Here is a 27,717-nt window from a genome sequence, read left to right on the forward strand (position 1 = left end):
CCACCTGCTCCAAGATCGTCTTCTCCTGACACCATGAAAGTCTTGGTAAGGAAATAACGATGGAGATTGTTTTTCTGTCTCAAGAATGTGTGTGTGTTTTTTTTTTATTGATGAATGGGAAAGTATCTTGTGGTTATGGATTCCACTTCTCTCTTTTCAATCATTCCACTTCTCTCTTTTTAATCAGTGTTCCTGTTCACATAATAGTTAAACGGATAACACTCCCATAATATTCTTCTATAAATACAATTAAATATTCTATTTATAAAGGGATACGTTTTAGTCAGTGAATATAGGATGTACATATCTACCACTTGTTTGAATGCACAATAAATATGCACTATATAATTGGGCCGTTATTCACAAGAACGTAGTATTGTCCATATACCTAAATTAAACCCAATTTTCTCTTCACTAGCTTAAATCTCATTACAAAAATGCAAGACACTCTTTTAGTAATAATATACATGGAGTGAACCATTCAGCAAAAGTTAATATCTCGATCACCTGTTGATGATTGCTATATTTAACGGATAATCTGGAAGAGCTGTGGCTTATTGTTCAAAACATCAACATACGTCATCGTATTGAGTTAATTTCAGCCTTACATATTTTCAAAACAAATTGCACTTAAAGGAGAGGTTATTAATCTGTGTGAAGGCAGCCATTAGGAGCTATAGGTACATATTATCTGATAATTGCAATTTTAGTTGTGATGCTAAAAACTGGGATTTATTCGCATTTTATTCATTCCTTTTTTTATTAACATTTCTAATTTATTTCCGTTCTAGCTCGTGGTCCTGTTGGCAGCCCTTGTGGCTGCAGAGCAGCAGAAGCGTTCGGCCGATCCTGGCTACGGAATCGGAGGCTTTGGCCACGGATTCGGAGGTCTTGGACACGGCTTCGGCCACGGAATTGGATACACCTACGTACGCCACCACGGTGGTTTTGGACACGGTGGTTTCGGACACGGTGGCCACTACATTGGTAAACGTGAAGCTGAACCTGAAGCAGATCCTGAGCCTGGTTATGGACATGGCCACGGCTTCGGCCATGGATTCGGTGGATTCGGACACGGATTCGGTTTCGGACATGGACACGGACACGGATTTGGTCATGGATTCGGTTTTGGACATGGACACGGACACGGACACGGTTTCGGTCACGGATTTGGCCATGGTCTAGGACATAGATTTGGTCATGGTTTTGGACATGGATTCGGACACGGTCACGGACACACCGTTGGATACACCGTCAGTTATCCTATCTATGGTCACAGTTATGGATATGGCCGATAAACCATAATAGTTATAAAAAACTAAATGTATATTTGTAGCAATTCTAATCTGTACATAGTGTAAATGTATCAAAATTAAACTCGAATGTATCATTTAGATCATTTACTCTGGCTATATATACCTCTCGATCCTGCCCATTTCATATAAGAAATATTTATATACCACATCTGAAAAATGTGTATGACTCTCTGTCTGTCGTGACTTCCGAAAATTGTTCTAGATAATAAGATGTGCCGGCTTTTATCGCTGTCACAGATGTTAGAAGTTTAGAGAGTGGTTATTGGTTATTATTTCCCACAGTTCATGTGTGGAATAATTGCATAAACTATATTATGAAAGTATATACATGTATATATATATATATGAATCATATCACATTACCGCAATTCATATATACGCATTGAGCTACAAATGTCTTTTAATATCTAATTCGTTCTAACCCGGAATTAATATATTTTCATATTTGTTGACCGAAGGGGAATTTATTATCGACTAAAAAATTCCCCTTCGGTTAACATTTATGAAAATATATTAATTCCGAGGTAGAGCGAATTAGATATTAAAAGGACATTTGTATCTTAATGCGTGATATATATATATATATATATATATATATATATATATATATATATATACACATATATATGGATATAGATATATATATATATATATACATACATACATATATATATATATATATATATATATATATATATATTATATATATATGTGTGTGTTGTGTGTGTGTATATATATATATATATATATATATATATATATATATATATATATAATAGGTGTGTACGAGCGTATGTATATATATACTATATATATATATATATCATATATATACATATATATACATATATACTGTATATGTATATGTACATATATATACTTAATTATCTATGGCCATCTGGTTGGTGGTCTCCATGACTCTCCTGAAGATCCACTGGCTTCTAGTACCGGTACCTGACAACTTCTCTGATGGTCCATAGACATTTAGTGGTCCTTGAAGACATTTCTGGTAATCCACAGACGTCTGATGGTCCCGGATTCTGGTGATCTATGGACATGTGGTCGGCCATGATGCACATAGCTCGTGTTGGACAACAGAAGATCGGAGCAAATGTAAACAAAGTTATAAAGAATTCTTGGGGTCTGGAAAAGGACTGAAATCTCTTGAAACTTCATCGGAGTTCAATATGATAATGAAATATTCACGCTTGCATTATCAGGACTTCAAGAGGTGAATGTCCCTTAAGTGGAAGATGCCATATTAAAAAAGTATCTTTCCTGGTCCGTAAGCCTCCTCAAATGGGGCATCCATCCTGGCCCCACCCCTTTCCCCACTCCCTCCCCCCTCCCTCCCCCCCCCACCCCCGCGTAAGAAATCCAAAGAAATCCCTAATCCAGATCCGGATTTGTATGCTTTCAGTCAAAAAAGCAAACTGCCTAACAGCAAATATCTTAATTTAGTTGACGTTTGTTGTTCAGTGGTGAAACGTTTAGAACGTTGATGCAAAAGGGTATGAGGTTAATATAGAAAAGATCAGTATACTTACTGACCATTACTGTATTTGGTTGGGATTCAGTTCATTTCTTGGATACTTAATGCATTTCTATTCGATGACGTCAGAGAGATTCTCTCTCTCTCTCTCTCTCTCTCTCTCTCTCTCTCTCTCTCTCTTCTTTTCTTTGGGAGTTTCTCTCTCTCTCTCTCTCTCTCTCTCAAAACCCCACCCACACCGTCTTTTTTTATACCTAGAGTCTAAAGTGGGTTAAGATGATAATCTTCTTCGGTGGGAGTTCGAGGGGTCAAGTAATTAAAGGATTGTAAACGCATCCTTAGTCAATAGAAGCTTCCCAACAGAAGGTTCCCGTTCTCTCTTTACTTCCCCCCTCAGGATTCGAACGAAGGAGGGAGGATCGAGGTAAAAAAAAAAAAAATAAATAAAAAAAAAAAGCTAAATAAAAAAACTAAATATCCACAGCAGAATAGCTGAAGCTACACGTGATTGGCTAAAACTCTTGATCTACACCATCCACTAGAGGCCAAGCCAAAATTCAGATACATTGGCCAATCAGAAGCAAGATTAAAGCTTCAGTTATATTCAGTTAATATTCACGGTCAGCTACAAAAAACGGAATAATGATTCTTATATTATAATAAAAGAATATATTACGAAAGTTTGTTCCTTTCAATCTGATGCAAAGCTATGGGATTCTCCTGTTATCACATCTTTTCTATCTTCGATCGTCCAGTGGGGTTCCATCACTTTTTCGGGTTTAAAGAACGTTGCCTCTTTTTTTTATACCTTTTTATAACAAGTGGATTAGGGTAAATAAAGCATTGGATTATATGCATCACAGCCTCGACTTTGCGGCTCTCTCTCTCTCTCTCTCTCTCTCTCTCTCTCTCTCTCTCTCTCTCTCTCTCAATGAAAATCATTCTTTTGTTTTAAGGAGGTACTGTATAAATAATCCGCTTTAACTTACATTTTTTTGTATTTCTGTTTCCATACGACTTCCTCAGAACGAAGTTTTTCCTATTGAATTTCGGTCTTCATACGATTATTTTAGTATTATAGAACTATTTTAAGCAATTCCTCGATACTTCAGATCATTTTAATGTATGTTGTGTATTCTCGACGTTTAGAACCAAACCTCTTCTTACTAGAATATATATTACTAGAAGATATATACCTAATGTGATATATATATATATATATATATATATATAATATATATATATATATATTATATATATATATATATATATATATACATATATATATATATATATATATATATATATATATATACATATATATATATATATATATATATATATTCACCTTTCAAAATCTGGCGCTAAGTATTACATCACCTCAAAGAATATAAAAGATTGTATTTTGCCCTTAGGAAAACATTAAAACAATGGTGCTAAGAAGGGTGAAAAAGCAGTTATAAGTAACTGGGGTCATTCATAGGCGTATCACAGAGCCTGAAGGAATATATAATATTTTAATCCATACTATAATATATTGTTATCGTCATTAGATATTGTACCATCAACCTTAAGATATGCTTTCGGGAAATGATGCTAAAAACAATATCCATAAGTAGAGACATTCATTTTTATTTCGATTTACACGGCCTGTGCGTTTTCGTCATTATACAAGAAGTGACCTTTTTTTTATTTGTTTTTCTGGTGCAGTTACCATCCGTGTCCGTAACCGTGTCCGTAACCGTGTCCGTGGTGGCTGTGACCGTAGATTGGATATTGGACGACTTCGTAAATAGGATAACTGACGCTGTATTCGACGGTGTGCCCGTGGCCGCCGTGGCCATGCCCGAGCCCGTGTCCGTGTCCGTGTCCGTGACCGAATCCGCCTCCGAGTCCGCCGAATCCGTGTCCGAATCCACCGAATCCGTGACCGAAGCCGTGGCCGCCATGCAGGTAACCGGGTTCGGGATCTGCCTTGGCTTCAGGTTGAGCTTCAGGTTGAGCTTCAGGTTGAGCTTCACGCTTTCCAATGTAGTGGCCGCCGTGTCCTAAGCCGTGTCCCAAGAAGAGCCCTCGGCCGAATCCGCCGTGTCCGAAACCACCGAAACCACCGTGTCCGAAACCACCGCGCCCGAAGCCTCCGTGTCCGAAGCCTCCGTGTCCGAAACCTCCGTGTCCAAAGCCGCCGTAACGGCCGAAGCCGAGTCCGCGACCTCCGAAGCCGTGGCCGAAGCCTCCGAATCCATGTCCAGGATCGGCCGAACGCTTTTGCTGCTCTGCAGCCACAAGGGCTGCCAACAGAACTACGAGCTGGAAAGAAATTAACAGAATTAATAAATAATCTTTCTCTCAATCAGATGAAGTTCAGTAAATATTTTTTTTTTCTAATGGAGATATAGAGATGGGAATAAGCAAGTCAGGGAAGGCAAAACATTGAAAATAATTAGTAAATCAGTGAAAACTTAGAGAGAGATCTGCTGTAAAGGAAAAGATTAAACAGAATAAATTACTGATTGTACTATAATTCTATGTATATAAAGATGTGCGTATGTATGTATGTATGTGTGTGTATATAGAATGCATATGTGAATATCCAATATACTATACACGGAAAGTGTTTATGAATACAGTTTGTGCTTTCATTTAAGAAATGTGTCTAATATGGATGTTAACTAATTTTTATACTTTATATATATATATATATATATATATATTAATATATATATATATATATATATATATATATATATATATATGTATATATGTATATGTATATGTATATATACATATATGTATAATATATCATATATGTATATATATATATATATATATATATATATATATATATATATATATATATATATATATTATGTATATATATAAATGGCCATAATGATCTCTTTCCTCTCGAATTCTTCACACAATTTCTGGGCAAGCTTCATTCACTACAAAGCTTTAAACCCAAATGGAAAATGAAAAATCGAGATGTCAAGAGGTTATTTATCTAATATATATATATATATATATATATATATATATATATATATATATATATATATATATGAAAACCACCAAACAGATTCCTGTTCGCTGATTCCTTACCAATACTCTCATTGTGTGACTCGAATACGTTCCTGGGAGGAGATGGAAGACCTGGAGGCCGCTGATGGACACAGTGATGTGAAGAGCGATTCCATGTCAATATAAAGGCGCCGAGACACCTGGAGGAGGTCCTCAGAGGACCTCGGGGGAGGACGTAGGAGTCCCTATAGGGGCCGGGACCTCTCTTCTAAGTCCCAACCACCGGACCCCCAACCACCGACCACCCACCGCCGAATAGTCATGATCAGATAGTCATGATATATCGGATACAATCCGGTGGTGCCGTGGCTATCGAGGTCACTGACTTCGTGAATGTCTCCGCCGCAGATCCTTGGCAGGCGCTTCAAAGGTCGCCGCCCCCCGCGGGGGTCGAACCGCGGTCGGATGACGACGCGGGATTTGAATAAATGCATGTATTACCGACATCGCGTGACGGCGGAAATCGGTGTGTCAAAACGCTTGAGTTTTTTTTTTTCTTCTTCTTCTTCTTCTTTTTCACTTTCTCGAATGCAGTTCGGATGTGAAGTTCCCATGCGTGATGGACGGAACGGTACGTATCCGTCATTTCACATTACCGTAGGTAAGGTTATCCGTCATCTGAGACAGACTTAAATCAAATTATGTCATTTGAGACAGACGTAACAGACATGAGTAGAAAAATCTGCATATTTCCAACCAGACATAAATAACAATAAAATCCTTGAAACAAACGTAAATAAGACTATAAGATTCATTCCAGTCTGACATAAACAAAGGTTATCAGTCATCCGAGACAAACGTAAATAGAAAATATACCCATCATTTGAAACAGGCATAAATAACAGAAATATATTTGCATAAATCTCAACCGGGCATAAATAACATTATGCATCCATTGAAACAAACATAAATAAGACTAAGTATCATTTCCATCAAGCGTAAATAAGGTTACCTGCGATTTGAGATGGAGAGACGAAATGACGAGACACAAAAAACAAATATTTTCTCGAGGAAGAATGACGCGTGATTTCAGAAATACTGATCGCATAGTTATGAGGAAGCTACTTACCTTATTATCGCGAAATAAAGAAGTGACATGTGGGTTTGACTTAAGCACCGAAAATCAGGAAACAATTTTCCTTGGATAAGTATTACCAATTGGACATGACATGTGGACATCTCTTTATTATCCCACATATATCATCAGCAATGGATTATTCGTGAATATACTATGCGACAATGACGGCATTCAGTACATTTATGTGGATTATTGGTGAATATTCTATATGCGAATCAAGAAATTCAGCTCGTTTGTATTGGAGTATATTATATCCTGAAGCATGCAAATATATGTTCGGTTTATAGTGAATATTTTGAGAAGAGAGTCTTTATCCTATGCCACCTAAATTAGTGGCAACTCACTATAGTCGACTGACAACCAAGTATAGTATAATGGGAGTTAACGGAACGTGCCTAAAATACGTTATTTCGAACGAGATTCGAACTCGGGTTATCTTAATTAGAAGGAATATATATATATATATATATATATATATATATATATATATATATATATATGATATATATATATGAGGGTCTATATATATAAATCTCTTATATATATATATTATATTATTATATATATATATATATATAGATATATATATATATATATATATACTATTTATCTTACCGCCACTGGCAGTGGCTGGAAGGAATATATATATACTATTGGTATATATATATATAATGTGTGGGTGTGTGTGTGTGTGTTGTGTGTGGTGTGTGTATATTATAAGAATATACAAAAAATAATTTTATTTTTATATATTATAATATATATATATTATATATTATAATTATATATATACAAGTCTAATATAACACCAATGAAGGCACTAATTTTATTTTTGGCATTTATGAAGGATTTTTTTTCAGAATAAATCAATATTTTCACACATATTTTTATCTACTGTAAGTGTGTTTTAGTATATTTTTTTTATATATTTGCTCTATGTATAAAATTCACTATAGTGTATTTTATGCGAAATAAAGCATTAATTATTATTATTATTATTATTATTATTATTATTATTATTATTATTATTATTCAAATTCTCCTTTTCTAACAGATGACTTCGTATCCACCTTAGCTTGTCAATAACGTTCCTGTAAAACTGATAGCAAGGTCACCTTGCCTAGCAACATAGTTTTCATCGTTAAACATATTCATTTCTCGCCCATGCAAACAACAAGATTAAATCTCCAATTCATTAAAAAAAATCGACAGAAAGAATTTTCTGATTTTCGTACGAGACCGTCGTTTAAGGTCAGACAGTTCAGCCTGGTGTAATCCATAGCTCTCCTGCTGTCTCCCTTCCCCTGACATGTATCGCTTGGGGGATTCAAGCCCCAGGATCCAATGGACACGGTTCAGTGTGATATGTCGGATAGGTAGGTAGGAAGCCTTCTATTCCTCACTATCTTATTTCTGATTTTGATATATCTAAGAGTTACTTCAAGATATCTGTGATATTGAATATCTTTTACCTTGCACATTTATTTCCCAGTTATAAATTTATTGTTGTTTACATTAACGCATATTTTGATATTTATAGTAACCCAGAGGAATCTAGGACATTGAATGTCTTTACTTTGCCAATTTATTTCCACGTTATGAATTTATTGCTGTTTACATTAAAGATATTCTGATATTTCTTAGAGCTACCCAAAGAAATCTTGGACATTGGATATATTTTTTCCTACCCCATTTGTTTCGCACGTGTCAATTTATTTCTGTTTATGATAAAGTATTTTTTTATATGTCATAGAGTTATCCAAAAGTTACCCAAAGAAATCTGGGATACGAATATCTTTTTACTTTGCCCATTTATTTCCAAGTTATGAATTTATTGTTGTTTACACTGGAGCATATTCTGATATTTCTTGGTTATGCAAAGAAATCTGGGATACTGAATATATTTTTACCTTGCTCTTTTATTTCCCAGTTATGAATTAATTGCTGTTTACATTAAAGATATTCTGATATTTCTTAGAGTTACCCAAAGGAGTCTGGCACATTGAATATATTTTTACCTACCCCATTTGTTTCCCAGCTGTCAATTTATTTCTATTTATGTAGAGTTATCCAAAAGAGTTCCCCAAAGAAATCTAGGACATTGAACATATTTTATCTTGCCCCTATATTTTCCAGCTATGAATTTATAGCGTTTACAGTAAAGAATACTTTGTTATTTCTTATAGTTACCCAAAGAAATCTGGGGTACTGAATATATTTCCCAGTTATGAATTAATTTCTGCTTATAATTAAAGTAATAATGAAAGTAATCATAATGATAATGTTGATGTTGATGTTGATGATGAAAATTAATACTCTTTTTATGAAAGTTTATGTACCATTCTTCTTTTCTCAGTAAGAAGGGAATATGGTCGACTGCAACTTCCAAAAAGGTACAAATCAGTCATTGAAATGCTTGCAAGCAAAACGTTTGACCAGAGGAAAGATTACTATCATTTTCTTTCACTGTAAGGTCCCGTCTATTTCAGTAGCCTCTCTCTCTCTCTCTCTCTCTCTCTCTCTCTCTCTGTATGATTAACTACATGTAGTACGTTTGAGTGGAACAGATTATCATAATTTTCTTTCTCAATAACTTACCGAGTATTTCAGCCTCTCTCTCTCTCTCTTTCTCTCTCTCTCTCTCTCTCTCTCTCTCTCTCTCTCTCTCTATGATTAACTACATGTAGTACGTTTGAGTGGAACAGATTATCATAATTTTCTTTCCCAATAACTTACCGAGTATTTCAGCCTCTCTCTCTCTCTCTCTCTCTCTCTCTCTCTCTCTCTCTCTCTCTCTCTCTCTCTCTCTCTCTGTATGATTAACTACATGTACGTTTGAGTGGAACAGAGATTATTATCATTTTCTTTCCCAGTAACTTACCGAGTATTCAGGCCTCTCTCTCTCTCTCTCTCTCTCTCTCTCTCTCTCTCTCTCTCTCTCTCTCTCTCTTGCGTGATTTTCTGCCAGAGATAATATTCGTTCACGCTTCCCTCCGTCCGCTCGTATGTCAAGCTTTGCAAAAAAAAAAAGAACATATCACCTTGCAATGAGTGATTGCTGAAAAGACAAGACACCGTGGCAACCCTTGGGTTAATGTCAGTCATTCACGCTATTATTTATTCTCTAAGTCACTGGGTTCCATTCATTCACTTCATTTGCGTCCTACAGAATGCCTGTAAAAAGTTATTCTAGAAGCTGCTCTCACGAGTGGCTCGGAGGGTGGTTCACCTCCCACTACCCCCTCCTTCCAGGCTCGCGAGCCGCTTATATTAAGAGGAAACTCTCCTCAGGTCACCATATCCGGCTGCAGCCTCCTTCTCTACCTACGCCAAGATCGCCTACTCCTGAAACCATGAGAGTTTTGGTAAGGAGTCTTTGTCGCTTTTTATATTGCATTTCGTATGAAGTTACAAGGCGCTGATAATTCAAAGGGGTGTTTCTTATTTTCTGTTAGTACGTATATATATATATATATATATATATATATATATATATATATATATATATATATATATATTGTTGATTGTGCTCGAGACACTCCACTACCATTATTTATCACATTTATATATATATATATAGATATATATATTATATATATATATATATATATATATATATATAATATATTATATATGATATATGTATGTGTGTGAATAAGGTCATTTTCTTCTCTACTCTGGTATCCATTAAAAGATAGTTGAAATATAAGAAGGTTTCATAGCATCATCGTACACCTGGAAATAAGTGTTACCATTACCGATGAACTGTGAATTCTAAAACAAATATCTAATCGCTGAACAGTACTTTGACATATGATGAACAAAATCTGCTCAAGTAAAGTGAGGTTAGTTACTCTCACTCCTATTTATTATCCCCATTAATCATCAAATTGGTTATTTTTCTAAAATAGTGAGGGTAGTTTACTCTCACTCCTATTTATTATCCCCATTAATCATCAAATTGGTTATTTTTCTAAAATAGTGAGGGTATTTTCACATACACTTTGTTCCCTTCAAAGGTCGTGGTCCTGTTGGCAGCCCTTGTGGCTGCAGAGCAGCAAAAGCGTTCGGCTGATCCTGGGCACGGATTCGGAGGCTTCGGGCACGGATTTGGAGGGCGTGGACTCGGCTTCGGCCGTTACGGTGGCTTTGGACACGGAGGCTTCGGACACGGAGGCTTCGGACACGGAGGAGGCTTCGGACGTGGTGGTTTCGGACACGGTGGTTTCGGTGGTTTCGGACACGGCGGATTCGGCCGAGGGCTCTTCTTAGGACACGGCTTAGGACACGGCGGCCACTACATTGGAAAGCGCGAAGCTCAACCTGAAGCTCAACCTGAAGCTCAACCTGAAGCCAAGGCAGATCCCGAACCCGGTTACCTGCATGGCGGCCACGGCTTCGGTCACGGATTCGGTGGATTCGGACACGGATTCGGCGGACTCGGAGGCGGATTCGGTCACGGACACGGACACGGGCTCGGGCATGGCCACGGCGGCCACGGGCACACCGTCGAATACAGCGTCAGTTATCCTATTTACGAAGTCGTCCATTATCCAATCTACGGTCACAGCCACCACGGACACGGTTACGGACACGGTTACGGACACGGCCGATAGTTTTAAGCGATGAGAAATCTTTCTTAAGTATTAATATGTATAAAGGTTATAAGAAACAAAATAAATATTTATGCTGCAGCAGAAAAATCAATTATACTATTCATATCCTTTTAAAAAAAAAAATATTTAGAAGCAAAATGCCAGTCAGCTTAAAACTCTCATGTACACACACACACGCACAAACATACATACACACACATGCACACACACACACACACACACATATATATATATATATATATATATATATATATATATATGTAGATATATATAATATATATATATATATATATATATATATATATATACTATATATATATATATACATATATATATTTCTATAAAATTCTACATGAAAAATTCTGATGAAAATTAAATTATTGAGTTCATGTTTGTGGAAGGATCATTTTCTGGATGACCTAATAACAGAACAACATGACTAAATTCGCCTCTGACTTCAAATCATTATTTATATAATATCTATTTTGATATTTTCACACTGAAAATATAACTAATTTTCTGCCTTTTATTTTCAGCTCATATACATAGGACCACTTAATCATCCAATCTTTACAATTCTCTGTCAATTTGTCTACCTTGTCTTGATGTTCTATCTGGGCATAGCACTTGGTGGAACACTCGTTGGTTTTACATATTTTGGGGTAATACTTTACCTAAAACGTTGGTACTTATTCTCCTGACACTATCTAAAACCTAATGGCAACATTCCCCTTTGTCCAACATATACTGACTGAATTTGGAAAGGAAAGTCCACAATAGTATATTTGCTGTATATTACAAATATACTATTGTGGCGAAAGCTTCCTGTATATAGCAATATACTACATATATACTACTGTGGACCTTATTTTTCCAATAAAAATAACGAGAAAGTGATGATATCAAATTATTTATTAATTAGATATTTTCCCGCATCCTATACAAACCTTTAGCCTTTCTAAATGCATACCATAGGGATGTAATATACTTCTAGTACTGTTCAGCCCCATTTTCTGGGGAAGAAAATTGGACATAAATAAACCATTAAATCTGTATGTATTAAGATCCGCTTGGTCCAACTTTATCCTTACGCCAGAAACTATGAATAGGAATACTTCTCATCCTTTATCTAAATTGTATAGATAACTTCATCCCTTCATGACGTCATCCCTTCATTAAGTGACCCACTGTGTACGATAAATCAACTATATTTCATTACTAACTTCCGTGTTTCCTTATAGTCTTCAGAATCGTTATCCCATCTATAGCTCACGTCAGGATAACCTCAGGGTCACTCAACAAACTTTCGTTAACTTTAGCCCAAATGGGAATTCGCAATATGTAATTACTTCACAGCTTACTTTATAATCTACAGGACAGATTCAGAATCTGTGATTGGCTTCAGCACTTCATTTAAATTACAGATAAACTTCCCAGCATCACGTAATACAGGGTAACTTCTTACTCTTTAACTAGTTTCTATCATTGATCATAAGCTTTAAAACAGTTCATCAGTCTGAAGTTAGTTTTCATACTGCATCTGTACCGTGAAGAAATTACCCTCTATCTCGAATTTCAGTTCTACATCATACTTCCAAATTTGTCCTTAGATTACAGAGCAACTTACCAATATATATATAGTTATTCTCAGTCTTTCATCTTGACTACATAGTAACTTTCCACCCCATAGTAAACTTCCATAAGTTTCCAATATACGTTAAAATACATCCATCGTTTTCATTACTTGAGACCAGAATGTAGTCATTTAACTAAATAGTCATTTAAACAATTTGCGTATAATTCTTAAGCTTGTTTTCAATTTTCCTTAAATATAACTATGTTATGATTCCGATAAAAATGAAAACATTCAAATTTGTTTTCCTTGAATATGATTCCGATAAAAATTAAAATATATTCAAATTTGTTTTCCTTTAATATGATTCCGATAAAAATGAAAATATATTCAAATTTGTTTTCTTTGAATATGATTCCGATAAAAATGAAAATATATTCAAATTTGTTTTCCTTAAATATGATTCCGATGAAAATGAAAATATATTCAAATTTGTTTTCCTTGAGTATGATTCCGATAAAAATGAAAATATATTCAAATTTGTTTTCATTGCATATGATTCCGATAAAAATGAAAATATATTCAAATTTGTTTTCCTTCGATATGATTCCGATAAAAATGAAAATATATTCAAATTTGTTTTCCTTCGATATGATTCCGATAAAAATGAAAATATATTCAAATTTGTTTTCATTGAATATGATTCCGATAAAAAATGGAAATATATTCAAATTTGTTTTCCTTGAATATGATTCCGATAAAATTGAAAATATAATCAAATTTGTTTTCATTGAATATGATTCCGATAAAAATGAAAATATATTCAAATTTGTTTTCCTTGAATATGAATCCGATAAGAATGAAAATATATTCAAATTTGTTTTCATTGAATATGATTTCGATAAAAAATGGAAATATATTCAAATTTGTTTTCCTTGAATATGATTCCGATAAAAATGGAAATATATTCAAATTTGTTTTCCTTGAATATGAATCCGATAATAATGAAAATATATTAAAATTTGTTTTCCTTCGATATGAATCCGATAAAAATGAAAATATATTCAAATTTGTTTTCCTTAAATATGAATCCGATAAAAATGAAAATATATTAAAAATTGTTTTCCTTGAATATGATTCCGATAAAAATGGAAAATATATTCAAATTTGTTTTTCCTTGAATATGATCGATAAATATGAAAATATCCTTTCAAATTTGTTTTCCTTGAAAATATGAATCGATAAAAATGAAAATATATAAAAATAAATTTGTTTTCCTAAATATGATCCGATGAAAAATGACCAATGATTCATTTCAAAATTTGTTTTCCTTGAATATGAATCCGATAAAAATGAAAAATATATTAAAATTTGTTTTCCTTGATATGATTCCGATAAAAATGAAAAATATATTTCAAATTTGTTTTCCTTAAATATGAATCCGATAAAAATGAAAATATATTCAAATTTATTTGTAATATAACCAAAACTATGACATAACAAACGAAAATAGTGATATTCTATACATTGTGCATACTCTCACGTGTATTGCAATCAATCTTCAAAACGTCGGCATACTTGTGAGTCTTCGTCTATAAATTTATTATGAAAACGAATCTTAAAACGAAAACATATCAGTTTCACCAATCTCCGATTACGGATAATATTCCGTGTGATGAAACCTGACATTTGGCAAGGGACGCAATCAGGCTGAGAGCATCTGGCGTCGCAATTCATATCACCTGTCGATTCGTGCTCAGCGGTGCGTCCATTCGGCGATCCGAGGTAACGCAAAAACGTAACCTGAGATCATCTGTTATTTAGGGAAAGGCCGAGCGAGCGTTATGGCGGTTTTTTTTGCTTCGTTTTTAGTTAGTGACCTTGTTAAATTTGTATGTATATATACTTATATATATGTGTGTGAGTGTGTATGTATATATACATTTATAAATAAATATATATATATATATATATATATATCATATCATATATTATTATATAATAATTATATTAATAATTATAATATATATATATTAATTATTTAATAATATAATATAATATATATATATATATATATATATATATATATAGTATATACTAGTATATGTATAAACATAGATACTATATATATAAATAATATAGATACATACAAATATATATATATATATATATATATATATATATATATATATATATATATATATAACTATATATATATGAATATAATGTGTGTGTATGTGTGCGCAAGTGCGAGTGTTTGTGGCGTGTATGTGTATTCATCTCTAGCGTATATTTTAATGCGTCCGGATGATGGAATCTTATCTCCATGCAAAAAATAATTAGATGTCGCACAAGAAGTTCAGAGTGGAAGTCATAACTTCCCGTCTTGACTGACACAGCGAGGCTCCCTCGTGAGATGATAAGCAGATATGCCGTTGCTAAGCATCCAGAGCTCTCTCTCTCTCTCTCTCTCTCTCTCTCTCTCTCTGCTTGCTAACGTTTAGCCGCCTTATCTTAATTGAGAATCACTACTCCGTGTGCCTAAGCTGCGCTCTAAGGTCGTGATATGTCTTCTGAAGTTTTGTTATAATTCGTTTTCCGATTTTCCTTTTTTTTTTTTTTGCGTTGGGGCAACTATGGGTCGACTCTGGTCTCTTGGCTCTGCTTCTCAATCAGTTTAATTTCTTTCATTTTTAGAGGCGTCTTTTTTTTCACTTGAGGGTTCGAGGACGTTCTTATTTGTAATTCTCTTTTTCTCTCATTTTTCTTTTTTATTTGTTCTGTTTCTCTTTCATCTTGTTAATCTTTTACTCATTATTAATTCTCTCTCTCTCTCTCTCTCTCTCTCTCTCTCTCTCTCTCTCTCTCTCTCTCTCTCTCTCTCTCTTTCTATATATATATATATATATATATATATATATATATATATATATATATATATAATATATAAACACATATTATATATATTATATATATATATATATATATAAAGAGATGTATATATATACTATATATATATATATATATTATATATATATATATACATATATATATATACCTATCCTTCGTATCTTGAAAGTGAAATCAAGACGAGCTGAACTGAACTGAAATACTGAACTAAAATGAAGTACTGAACTGAACTGAAGTACTGAACTGAACTACTGAACTGAACTACCCGTTTGTGAACTATCAGACTATCTGTCTAGGCCTATCTGTCTATCCAAGTATCTCTCACCCCGTCTCCTCATTTTAGAGGAACTGGACTTGATTTATTAGTCTCGTAGCCACCTTTATTAGATATATTTAATCCCCATTCCAGCATAGAAAATCCTTAATTTTTTGGCTAGCTTAATATTATGGGATTATACCTTTTGCGTATTAATCCGAAATCCCTTTCAGTATCAGTAAGGCCTACATTTTCATAAGTTAATTATTACTGCATTTATATTCCTATACAAGCCTATGGTTGACAAGGCGCTAATTTTGTAAAATAATTTCTCAGCATAATTACCTTAGTCACTTTTTTCCAGTCAAATTCCAAATGTTTCTTGGTCAAAGACTCAACTTTATTTATGGTCATCGTGATATACACTATACTCGGTTTTTTTTCATCTGTCCATCCGCCTGTGGTGTTTTTGTATGGTAACACTGCGTCCCGGGCTTTAGATAGTTACGCTATTTGTAAGTTTTAGGTAAATAAAAGGATATCTGGATGTACATTTGCAACTGAAAAGTGTCTAAATAATTTACTGTATGCGAATTACACCGTTAATATTCGAAATAGGATATTATTATAATCGTTGAATGTAAGCTGAATGTCACTATCTAAAGCCCGGGACGCAGTGTTACCATACAAAAACACCACAGGCGGATGGACAGATGGAAAAAAACCGAGTATAGTCTACCCCTACCGTGAAAAATGTGGCGAACTTTCAAGTGAGACCGGATTCTAATTCCCATCAACTGGGACGTTGCGTGCCGTTTTAATCTCGAAACAAGGCACCTTTATTCGTCATACTTTGATTAAGGCTAGTGGATGGATGGAGAGGCTGGCCCGAGATGGATGGCTTGGAATTCATTATAGTTATTCCAATAAAATATATATTTTGGAAAAAAAATTGCGTTCCGTCATAGAGCCAAACGCCTGTTTTATCAAGGCCTAGAATCTCAGTTCGATTACTGATTTACATCCAGACTCTGAACTGCCCTCAATGTTTCCATTTTAGTCCAGATTCCCACTTATATGAATATCTTTCTATGTCAATATTCCTAGAATTCTTTTAATTAAGGATTTATATATGACACGGAAGTTTCAAATTCTGTCATAATGAAACTGTAATAGGAGTAAAATATTCTGAACGTGATAAGCCAAAATATTTCTCATACTAAGTCCCCTCAAGGCAGACATCAAACATCAAATAGCTGACAGTCATTCCGAAGTAAGTCGTTTCTTCATAATGCGCTTAACGTTCACCCGACAACCTCTTCGTCATTTCTGAAATATGAAGAAATGTGATGTTTTCACCAAATTGTAAATAAACACACAGGCGTAAACACGTGAAACATGTACACCTGAGAAAATGCCTATCATAATATGTAAATTTTGCCTGAAAAAGAAGAATTCTGTAGAGACTACATGCAGAAATTATACGACCGTAAAGCTACCATTGCTTTGCAAGTTCTCCTTTACGCTCGCGCACCCTGACATTATCTCGTGAATACCATCATTAAACAAACATGCTAGCTAAACGCAAAAAAAAATAAAGAAAATACACATGAGCAAATACATATCATATGGTGTCAATCATACCGGCAAAAAGAAAATTCTTCAATGAGATTATATATATATATATACGATTGTAAAGTTAACTTTCCTTTCCAAGTTCTTTACGCTCGTCCACCCTGACAATATTCCGAAGATATCATCACTATATAAACACGCAGGTATAAACACGTCAAAACAACGATACATGAGGAAATATATATCATATATATCAATTGGTGTAAATCACAGTTAAAAATAATTTACAAAGATGTTAAATTTGCTGAAAGTAAACGATCGTAAAATTACCTTTGATGTCTAAGTTCTCCTTTACGCTAGTGCACCCTGACATTATCTCGCCAACGTTATTTTTGAACGAACAAGCGATAATAGGAGCGTATCTTTTATTTTGAAGTCTTGTGTTCAACATAGTACCCCAGGGCACTTTACTCTCTCATAATATTTCCCATTCAGTGAATCTGTAAATGTTTGACTGCCACTCTCCGTAGATCTGATTAGAGCAACTCAGCTTACGTAGCTTAGACCTATCCTCATTTTGAATCTTAAAAATTCTTGACTTTCAAAAACCATTAAAAATACCATTTCGTTAATAAGTTTATCAGCAGGGTACTTGAAATGGTAACCGCTTCTTCGTCGTGGATTTGGCTATAAGAGTGAGGCTTAACTAGCATAGGCCTAGCTTTTTAGGCAATTATAATTAACGATTTTCAAAATCCATTGAGAGTAAAATTCTTTCATTGCTGTCTTAAGAATGCTAAAGCTGAAACCTTATTATTTTAAAAAAGCATTAAAAGCCAAATTCTTTCGTTACAATTTTAAGAATTGTTAAGCTGAAATTTTACGATTGAAAACAAAACAAAAAAACATTAAAAGTAAAATTCTCTCATTGCAATTCTAGGAATTCTAAAGCTGAAAAATTAATGATTTTCTAGAAACCATTAAACGTAAAATTCTCTCATTACATTTTAAAAATTTTCAAGCTGAAAATCTACTGCTATGCTAAGGATCTGTCAAGTTAGTGACATAACAAATCACTTTCTGTAGTCTTTCCTTAACCACAAAACCTTTAAAAGTAATATATTCTCCTTGCATTATTAGGCATTCTAAAACTGAAAATATATATTTCTAAAAAGATATACCATTGGAAATAAAATTCTCTCGATGTTATTCTAAGGTTATCTAAATTTAGTGACATAACAAATAACTTTCTCTAGTCTTTCCTTAACCCCAATACCATTTAAAGTAAAATTCTCCTCTCACTGTTTGAAGAATTCTAAAACGGAAAATTTATGATTCTAAAAAAAAAAAAAAAAAAAAAAAAAAAAGACAACAACTATGAAAAGTAAAATGATCTCCTAGCTATTTTAAGAATGTCTAATGTTATGTTAAGATTATCTCAATTTAGTGACATAGCAAATCACTTTCTCCGGTGTCTTTCCTTCACCCCAAAACCCAGAGATTCCGCGAGACAAGAGATGCGTGGAATTTACACTCGGTTCCTCTGGACATAAGTAAAATAGAGTCCATTTTTTTTCTCTTTTTCTTTTTCATGTGACCGAAGGTGATGTGAATGAACGAGGGAGCATGAAAATGAGAGGACCCGGGTGGGGGATAGAGGAGGGGTTGGAAATCCCCCCACAGCCCCCACGACAAAGGTTGATAGGGGGTCTGGATCTTTATATATAAGGAATGGATCTCTGTCACAGAGTCATAACCACCTAGGCCATCCGCCGAGTAACTGAGCAGGATCCCCAACTGAAACATCATGAAATTTTTGGTAATTATGACTCGCTGACGATTATATATATTTTATATATATATATACACACATATATATATAGTCACATCAAATATTAGCAATTAGATACGGAAGAATCTTAACAAAACTAGGATTTTATTATAATCTTCATTTTTATTTAGATTTATTTTATTCACTGTCGTTAATTTTCTTATTTTCTTTATTCTCTTTAGTTCGTGGTGCTGCTGGTAGCCTACTCGGCTGCAGAGCAGAAGCGCTCAGCTGATCCAGGTTACGCCGTTACCACAATCCACAGAGGTTACGGTGGCCACGGAATCGGCTTCGGTCTAGGCCATGGGCTAGGTTTCGGACACGGCAGCTTCGGACACGGAGGTTTCGGACACGGCGGCTTCGGACACGGTGGCTTCGGGTTCGGTGGCCATGGAATAGGCCACGGTTACGGCCATGGTTTCGGACACGGCGGACTCGGTTACGGCCATTACATTGGCAAACGCAGTGCTGATCCTGAACCTGGTTTCGTACATGGACACGGTTTCGGACATGGCCACGGTTTCGGACATGGCCACGGTTTCGGACATGGTCACGGTTTCGGACACGGCCCCATCGTCGGACACGGCCATACCGTTACCCATTCCTTCGTCTTCCCCCCACCAACTTACGGATTGGGGGTGGCCGCCCATCCATACCATGGCCACTCCTTTGTGGCCAACAGACTCCACACCAACTATGGCCACGGTTACGGATACGGCCACTGATCTGATCCTGATAGTTATTTGCGCTATCCACTTGGCCACTGATGATAAATCTTTGGATACTGATGCCATCTGTAGGATATAATCGAAGCTATCCGTAATATTTTCGATGCCAATGTTATTATCAGTGATGGATGCCACCTGTGTTATCCATGATGATATGCATAATGTCCCAGGTTACAAATGCTATCCAAATGGTCATAGATGCGATCCACATGGTCACTGAAGGAACCCGCAACCCATTGTATAAAAGCTAACTTGTATCATACGAATATGTAAATAGATTAAAACGAAAAACGAATGAATATAATTTTGTAAGCAGAGAATCGATTGTTTTATTTATAAAATCATCTATAAAACTGATCCACCGACTACATTAGAAAAAAAATATTGAACGAATAGAATAAAAAATATTACAGAGCTTAAATAATTTTCAGAAAATAAAATTTGGAGTAGCAGAGTGAACGGAGGTAGTATATTCATAAATGACTCATACAGAATTCATTTAATTTCATCATTTTGCCACGAATATGAGGATACCTTGAAATATATGAGACATTAATGCTCGCAGCTAAAGTGCCTGTATGAGAGAGAGTGCAAAACATAATGGCACTAATTCAAAATTAGAGACATGAAAAGTAATTGCACGAACTTAAAATTAGAGTCAATTATGTTCATATACGAGAGAGAGAGAGAGAGAGAGAGAGAGAGAGAGAGAGAGAGAGAGAGAGAGAGAAATGACTGCATAAAATCTAAGAATAAGAGAGAGGGAGAGCGAAGGAGCGAAAATGTAAAATCTAAGTATAGTAATGAAATGTTTGCATTTTTTAGTTTTTGAGAAGAGAGAGAGAGAGAGAGAGAGAGAAAGATAAGAACAGTCACTTTAACAATTTTTCAGATTTTTTTTAGAGAGAGAGAAAGAGAGAATTTTAAAATCTAATCAGAAATAATACCAATCATGTAAAAGAGACACATCCATACATACATACATACATAAACACAGAATCAGTAAAAGCAAAAGTCAAATGACTCAGCACTGTCCAACGAACACCTACTAACAGCTCACACTCGACTGCAACCAGTAAACCTGCTGAACACGCCATGCATTCGACTGAACAGACTCGTCGAGTATCGAATTCGGTATTGACGACCAATACCATAAATCGTTTACGTATATCCGCCTAAAGGCCCCAATAGACAAACCCACCTCCGGCCGCAAATCACCGACCATCGAGGCTGTTCGGAATCCCAGTCGGTGCTCAGGAAGGCTCCGGGCATAAATCCTCTGCGAGTTTATGAGATCCTGTTCCCCGAAGACTGGAAGGAGGGATGGAGGGAGAGAGGGTTTTGGTCGATGGTTCTGTTTTTCATATTATGACTGTCTTTTCAGCGATTATTTCGTTGTTAGTTTTCTGTGAAAGAAAACTATTGAGGTGGCTTTTTTGTCTGTCCGGCCGCCCTCAGATCTTAAAAACTGCTGAGGCTAGAGGGCTGCAAATTGGTATGTTGATCATCCACCCTCCAATCGTCAAGCAGACCAAATTGCAGCCCTCTAGCCTCAGTAGTTTGTTTATTTTATTTAAAGTTAAGATTTGCCATGGATCATGCGTCTGGCCGCGCTATAGGTGCCAACAACACCGGCCACCACCTGGGTGTGGCTGAAAATTTCATGGGCCTCCGATGAGAGTTTCATACAGTATTATACGCTGTACAGAAAACTCGATTGCGCCGAAGAAACCTTGGCGCATTTTTTTTTTACTTGTTTATTATTATTATTCCTGTCTCTTTAGTCTTAATTTGTTTCCTGTTCCGGAGAAACATAACTCCTGCAACAAACAGTTTCTCGTGGCGTTTAAAAGATTTATCGTTTGCGTCACGTGCCTGCGAATAATCAAGTCAGCCAATTCTGTGCATAATTCATGACATAACTTGGCGTCAAATGACTCTATTCCCTCCTAAAGTTCGCCTTTTTAACGTATAATCAAGATCCTAAAATTACTCCCGAAACCTCATAACGAAGAATGACAAACTATTCTTTCTTCCTCATAAGTGGCAAAATGAATTGGACGTCTCAATCAGGTTGAGTGATTACTATTATATTCATCGACTGCGATACAACGAATGACATTCGTCTCTTTTTTTTGTATGAGCAGGGAACTAAAGTACTGATAATAAGAATTTATCTAAAAATAGTTTTGCGTCAATGTTGTGATGTACAGTGATCGTAGCGCAGTTAGACTCGACAATATATACATATACATACATATATATATATATATATATATATATATATATATATATATATATATATATATATATACATATATATGTGTGTGAGTATACTTGAACTCTCAGTTTCAACCAATTTTCGAGGACCATAGTGTCGGCAATGCGTTGCCAGTTTACAGAAACTAAGCAATCGTTTCGTACTTGGGCGGTTGCATTATTTACATGGAGTATTTCAGCAATTAACATGTTTAAATCAGAATGTTACCTAATGAAATTTGATACAGGTCATAATGATTTAGTAATATTTCATAACCTTACTCTTTTCAGTCTCAGGTTAATTATGCTACAGGTCGATGGGCTGATAACTTGGACAGTACTTGGTTAGAAGTAAAGAGGTTGAAATCCCCTTAACAAAAATAGGTGAGTGGCTTTATTGAAGTCCAAAGGAATGTCTAGTTAGGGATATCATGCACTATAAAACCTACATACTAACTAGCTGATATTGACTCGTGATAATGAAGAGTACTGACTGATTAAATTGTATCAAATTGGTGTTGCAACGAAAATAAAAAATATCAAAGAAGGAAAATATCAAAGAAGGTTAAATCAGTTACTTTGGCGACTGGGTATATGTAATAATCTGTAAAATATGACACCAGTTAAACATGTGGTGTCTAAATATGAAGAAAAAACATTTTATACTCAATTTTATTCAATTATTGGCTGACCAACAAAGAATGATTAGTGAGAGAGAGAGAGAGAGAGAGAGAGAAGAGAGAGAGATAGAGATCGAGGGAGGAGAAGGAGAGAGAGAGAGAGGCCAAGGAACCAAAGAAAGGCATGATTTTCTTCGAAAAAAACATTCGAACAAATAATCTTAAATCAATATATTTCTCTCAAACCTCCCCCGCCTCCACCCCCATTCCCCACCCCCCCCCCCCCCCACCCCCCCCCCACCACCCCCCCCCGCCCCCCCCCCAACCCCCCCCAAACCCCAGTACCTTTCGGAGATGCCGACAGAAACCGATTATGTAAACACGACTTCGAAGCCGCACTTCTGTGGCCAGGGCTTTTGTATCCAGGGATCCCTCCGGAGTTTCTTTTCCTCGAAAAGCTCCTTCGTTCCTTCCTTCCGTTCGCGAACTTGTTACAAAGAGATTGTGACGAAGGGCAGAGAAAAGCTTTTTTTTCTTTCACGGGTCCTCTCAGCCCTGGAGAAAATCTTGGGGCAGGGGGATTACTTTTCATTATATGATAAATAACCAAGATTTTCAAGGATATTTTCGTCTGTAGGGCTTCTTTGTATGATGTTCTATAGCGTTTAGATTTCACCAAAAAGAAAATCTTCCCTTTTTAGATATAATTACTTGCACAGGTACAAGAAAACTTCGGTCATGGTTATGCCCGCAAATGCTGAAAGATTCCTGAACTCTTAAGTAAAAATTTAAATGGAAAATGCTTGACTGAGCAACTCATGCGCAGAAAAATTAATAAAGCTTCAAATCCAATCACCTATCAGTAGCAAAGACCGACGATAAGCGGTTATAATATTACCATCAAATAGCATCGTAAAGGTCTTCAAAGAAGAAGCAAACACATTAAAAAAAAAATAAAAATAAAAAAGCAAGTAAAAAAAGTTTCTTCGGCATTATCTTGTTTTCTCTCCTGTGGTGGCCTCAGCCGCGGCCCATAAAATTCTGAGCAGCGGCCCATGAAACTCAGCCATGATCCGATAGTGGCCTATGTTGTTGGTACCTTCAGTACTACCAGAAGTACGATCATGGCTAATTTTAACCTTAAATAACAAAAACTACTGAGGCTATAGGGTTGCAATTTGGTATGTTTGATGATTGGAGGGTGGATGATACGCATACCAGTTTGCAGCCCTCTAGCCTCAGTAGTTTTAAAGATCTGAGGATGGACAGAAAAAGTGGGGAAGAACAGACAAGGGGATGTCAGCAGTTTTCTTTTACAGAAAACTAAAAGGAAAAATGCAACCATAGGGGCCACTCTTATGGCACCTATAGAGGCATATCACACAGAATCTTGGTAATGGAAAACAATAACAATTGCTCACATGAACTTAGAACAGAGGACCAATGAAGTGTTTGTGTTTACATGTCCAATAAGGTATTGTGGGTCCCACAAACGTTGCTATGTTGACCACAACTCTGCAAAGACCGCAGCAATATTTCAGAGACAAAGTTGTGAGCCTTCGTCAAAGGACCGAATTCGTCCTCAGTGGACCAAAGTTTCGTTGGCTCCGCAGAGCAGAGACAGTTGCAATTTTGGTACAGAATTTCCAAATGAATTTACAATCTCCAATCAAACTGTGTTTTCGACGCAGTGAGCAATGGTGGAGAGAGAGAGAGAGAGAGAGAGGAGAGAGAGAGAGAGACCTTCAGTGGAGGAACAATAATAAAATTAGAAAACATAAAAGCAATGTTCGTGAAAGGATAAGCACGATCCATGGAAATATGGTTGGCTGAGACTAACTTTTTATTTCTTTTTTTCTTTTTTGGAAAGTTCAAAATTCCATTCTCATTTATATCATAATGAAACCTAACTCACTGACAAATTTCGTCAAATAAAAGAAACAACGTTTAAAGTTATGAGAGGGTAAAATGACTTATTCCACCATCCTGAACTACTAACAAAAGTTGGAAATCTACAGAAAGATAGAAAATATTGAAAGCCAATAAATTAACACCGAAAAAAGATTATATACATTATATAATTGTGTGTATATACTTGTATGTATGTAGGTATGTTATATATATATATAGTATATATATATATATATATCATATATATATATATATATATATATATATATATATATTTGTGTGTGTGTGTGTATGTGTGTGTGTGTGTTTGTATACCATATCAAATAAATGAAGTCGCCTCACCCCTCATCTGAATGATATATGAATAGGAAAATACGCAAACATGCACTATATTTGCGGTTTCTGAATGATTAAGACTCATGGCATTCTTCCTCAAAAGAAAGATGGCTTCAAGTGACGAAATGCCCAAAGTCCGAGGGACCATTCGAAAAACACATGTGGCCATTCTTTTGAAATAGTTGACAACTTTATTGTTTATGTAAGCTATAGCTGTATCATTCTGCAAAAATATGGCGCCAGCAGTGAGTCACTTTATTGGCTCTGAAGCACTGGGTATTTTTCTAGGCGAATTGTATACCAGAGAGAGAATATACGCTTTTTCACGTGTTATTTGATAAAGTATGTTACGGATGGCGTGCAGGAAGAAATTGCAGTTCCTTGTTTTGTTAATATTCTTGTGTTGGGGGGGGGGGCGGTTATCCAATGTCCTTTATTCTTCATGTATCTATTTCGTCAAATTTACGAATCAAGGAGTTTTATTCCCAGTTTTTAAAGCTATCCCTTTTCTTACAACTCTCCTTATACTTTATTTATGCAGTTAGGCTACCATACCTGTCTCCCAATGTTCGAGTGACAATGCCTTTAAATTTATCTTCATCTAAATGTGTATTTTAATAACCCTAACTCTCCTGCTCAGAAGTGTCTAGCCTTACTGCAAGAAATTTTAATTTTGTCTTACAAAATTTAACTCATCCTATAACAAGTTAATCGCAGGCAGGACTTGACGGCAAAGTCTGTCTGGAGCTTATAGACAATATCATGTTGCTACACCACTCGGCAGAAGAGGTTTAAGATTAAAATTTGGCCGATATGTCACTCAGAGCATGAGCTTCATTACAAAGTTTTAACTGATATTTATTAAATTGCAACGTTTCGAAGCCAACCAGCAGGCCTCATTGTCAAGCTAAAAAGTAACAATATCTAAGTTAGTAAAATAAAATTAAGCTACAATATTAAAACACAATGTAAGGTACGATAAAACAATCACAGTTAAAAATACAAATAAGGACCAACCGTTGAATGTGAAGACAGAGGAAGGACTAACAAAAACGTAAACAGTTCACGAGAGGTAAAGAGGTGTAGACGTGGCATGGGTATTCAGTGAGGGGACCAGTTTTTTTTTAATAAATGAATCATTGTTCATTAAAAAACTGGTCCCCTCACTGAACACCCATGCCACGTCTACACCTCTTTATCTCTCGTGAACTGTTTTACGTTTTTTTTTAGTCCTTCCTCTGTCTTCACATTCAACGTTGGTCCTTATTTGTATTTTTTAACTGATTATTTTATTGTACCTTACATTGTGTATTTTAATATTGTAGCTTAATTCTATTGTAGTTAATTAGATATTGTTACTTTTTAGCTTGACAATGAGGCCTGCTGATTGGCTTCGAAACGTTGTAACTTAATAAATATGAGTTCCTTGACCTGTTGGTGTGCTTCCCCTGCCTTCATTGTATGTATATATATATATATATATATATATATATATAGTACTATATATGATATATATTATATATATATATATATATATACTTGCGTAAGGAACCATTGAATATAATATTTTTTTTGTCAAGTTATAAACAATAATTAATTATTATTATTATTATCATTATTAATAATGATATTATTATTATTATTATTATTATCATTATTATTATTATTATTATTATTATTATTATTATTATTATTATTATTCTTAAATCAATAATAAAGGACATACATAGAAATCCCTTTTATATGATTACAGCGACGTCAAAAAAATCATATTTCTCTCCACCAGAGGACGGAGCAAAAAATAGAAAGACCGGGGGCGACCTTTCTCTCCGCCATTATGTCCTCGCTAAATCTTCGACCTTTTGTCTGCGAAGTGAAATCTTCGAGGAAGCAGCAAAGGTGTGTGCCAGATAAGAAAGAATTCCTCCTCCTCCGTCGCGAGATAGCAATATTTCCTCCTTCCTTTTATTTCGCGAGTTCCCTAACAGCTTTTTGATAAGACGCCACTTCCTTCATACTTTTTAAAAGGACTCGGAGACGAAAGGGAGTCCACCAGAAGTCGAAGATATACGAGGCCGACCCGTAGAGTCTCTTCTTCTTTTTCTTTTTTCTTTTTTTTTCTTTTTTCTTTTTTT

At 35.2% G+C, this 27,717-nt stretch overlaps 3 protein-coding genes across 3 annotated transcripts in view; 2 read left to right on the forward strand and 1 right to left on the reverse strand.

The window, feature by feature from the left end:
• Positions 1 to 20,776, forward strand: part of LOC135196638 (fibroin heavy chain-like) — a 26,643-nt gene extending 5,867 nt beyond the window's left edge. Inside the window, exons 4-8 of the mRNA XM_064223479.1 lie at positions 1 to 45; positions 792 to 1,290; positions 2,537 to 2,547; positions 4,519 to 4,761; positions 19,911 to 20,776. The exon at positions 1 to 45 is cut by the window's left edge and continues 40 nt beyond it. Of these exons, the coding sequence (XP_064079549.1) occupies positions 1 to 45; positions 792 to 1,290; positions 2,537 to 2,547; positions 4,519 to 4,761; positions 19,911 to 20,453 (1,341 nt within the window). The 3' untranslated portion in view covers positions 20,454 to 20,776. The remainder of the gene's footprint in view (positions 46 to 791; positions 1,291 to 2,536; positions 2,548 to 4,518; positions 4,762 to 19,910) is intronic.
• On the reverse strand, positions 4,425 to 5,981 carry LOC135197131 (acanthoscurrin-1-like). Its single transcript, XM_064224101.1, has 2 exons — positions 5,911 to 5,981; positions 4,425 to 5,118 (listed from the first exon to the last, which is right to left on the reverse strand). The coding sequence occupies exons 1-2, from the start codon at positions 5,920 to 5,922 to the stop codon at positions 4,519 to 4,521; spliced, it is 612 nt and encodes a 203-aa protein (XP_064080171.1). The 5' UTR covers positions 5,923 to 5,981; the 3' UTR covers positions 4,425 to 4,518.
• Positions 10,268 to 11,674, forward strand: LOC135197132 (holotricin-3-like). Its single transcript, XM_064224102.1, has 2 exons — positions 10,268 to 10,332; positions 10,987 to 11,674. Exons 1-2 carry the CDS (start codon positions 10,321 to 10,323, stop codon positions 11,581 to 11,583), a joined length of 609 nt encoding a protein of 202 aa, XP_064080172.1. The 5' UTR covers positions 10,268 to 10,320; the 3' UTR covers positions 11,584 to 11,674.
• Positions 20,777 to 27,717: the final 6,941 nt, after the last annotated feature.

Source organism: Macrobrachium nipponense, chromosome 18, assembly GCF_015104395.2.
Source record: "Macrobrachium nipponense isolate FS-2020 chromosome 18, ASM1510439v2, whole genome shotgun sequence".
NCBI lineage: Eukaryota > Metazoa > Arthropoda > Malacostraca > Decapoda > Palaemonidae > Macrobrachium > Macrobrachium nipponense.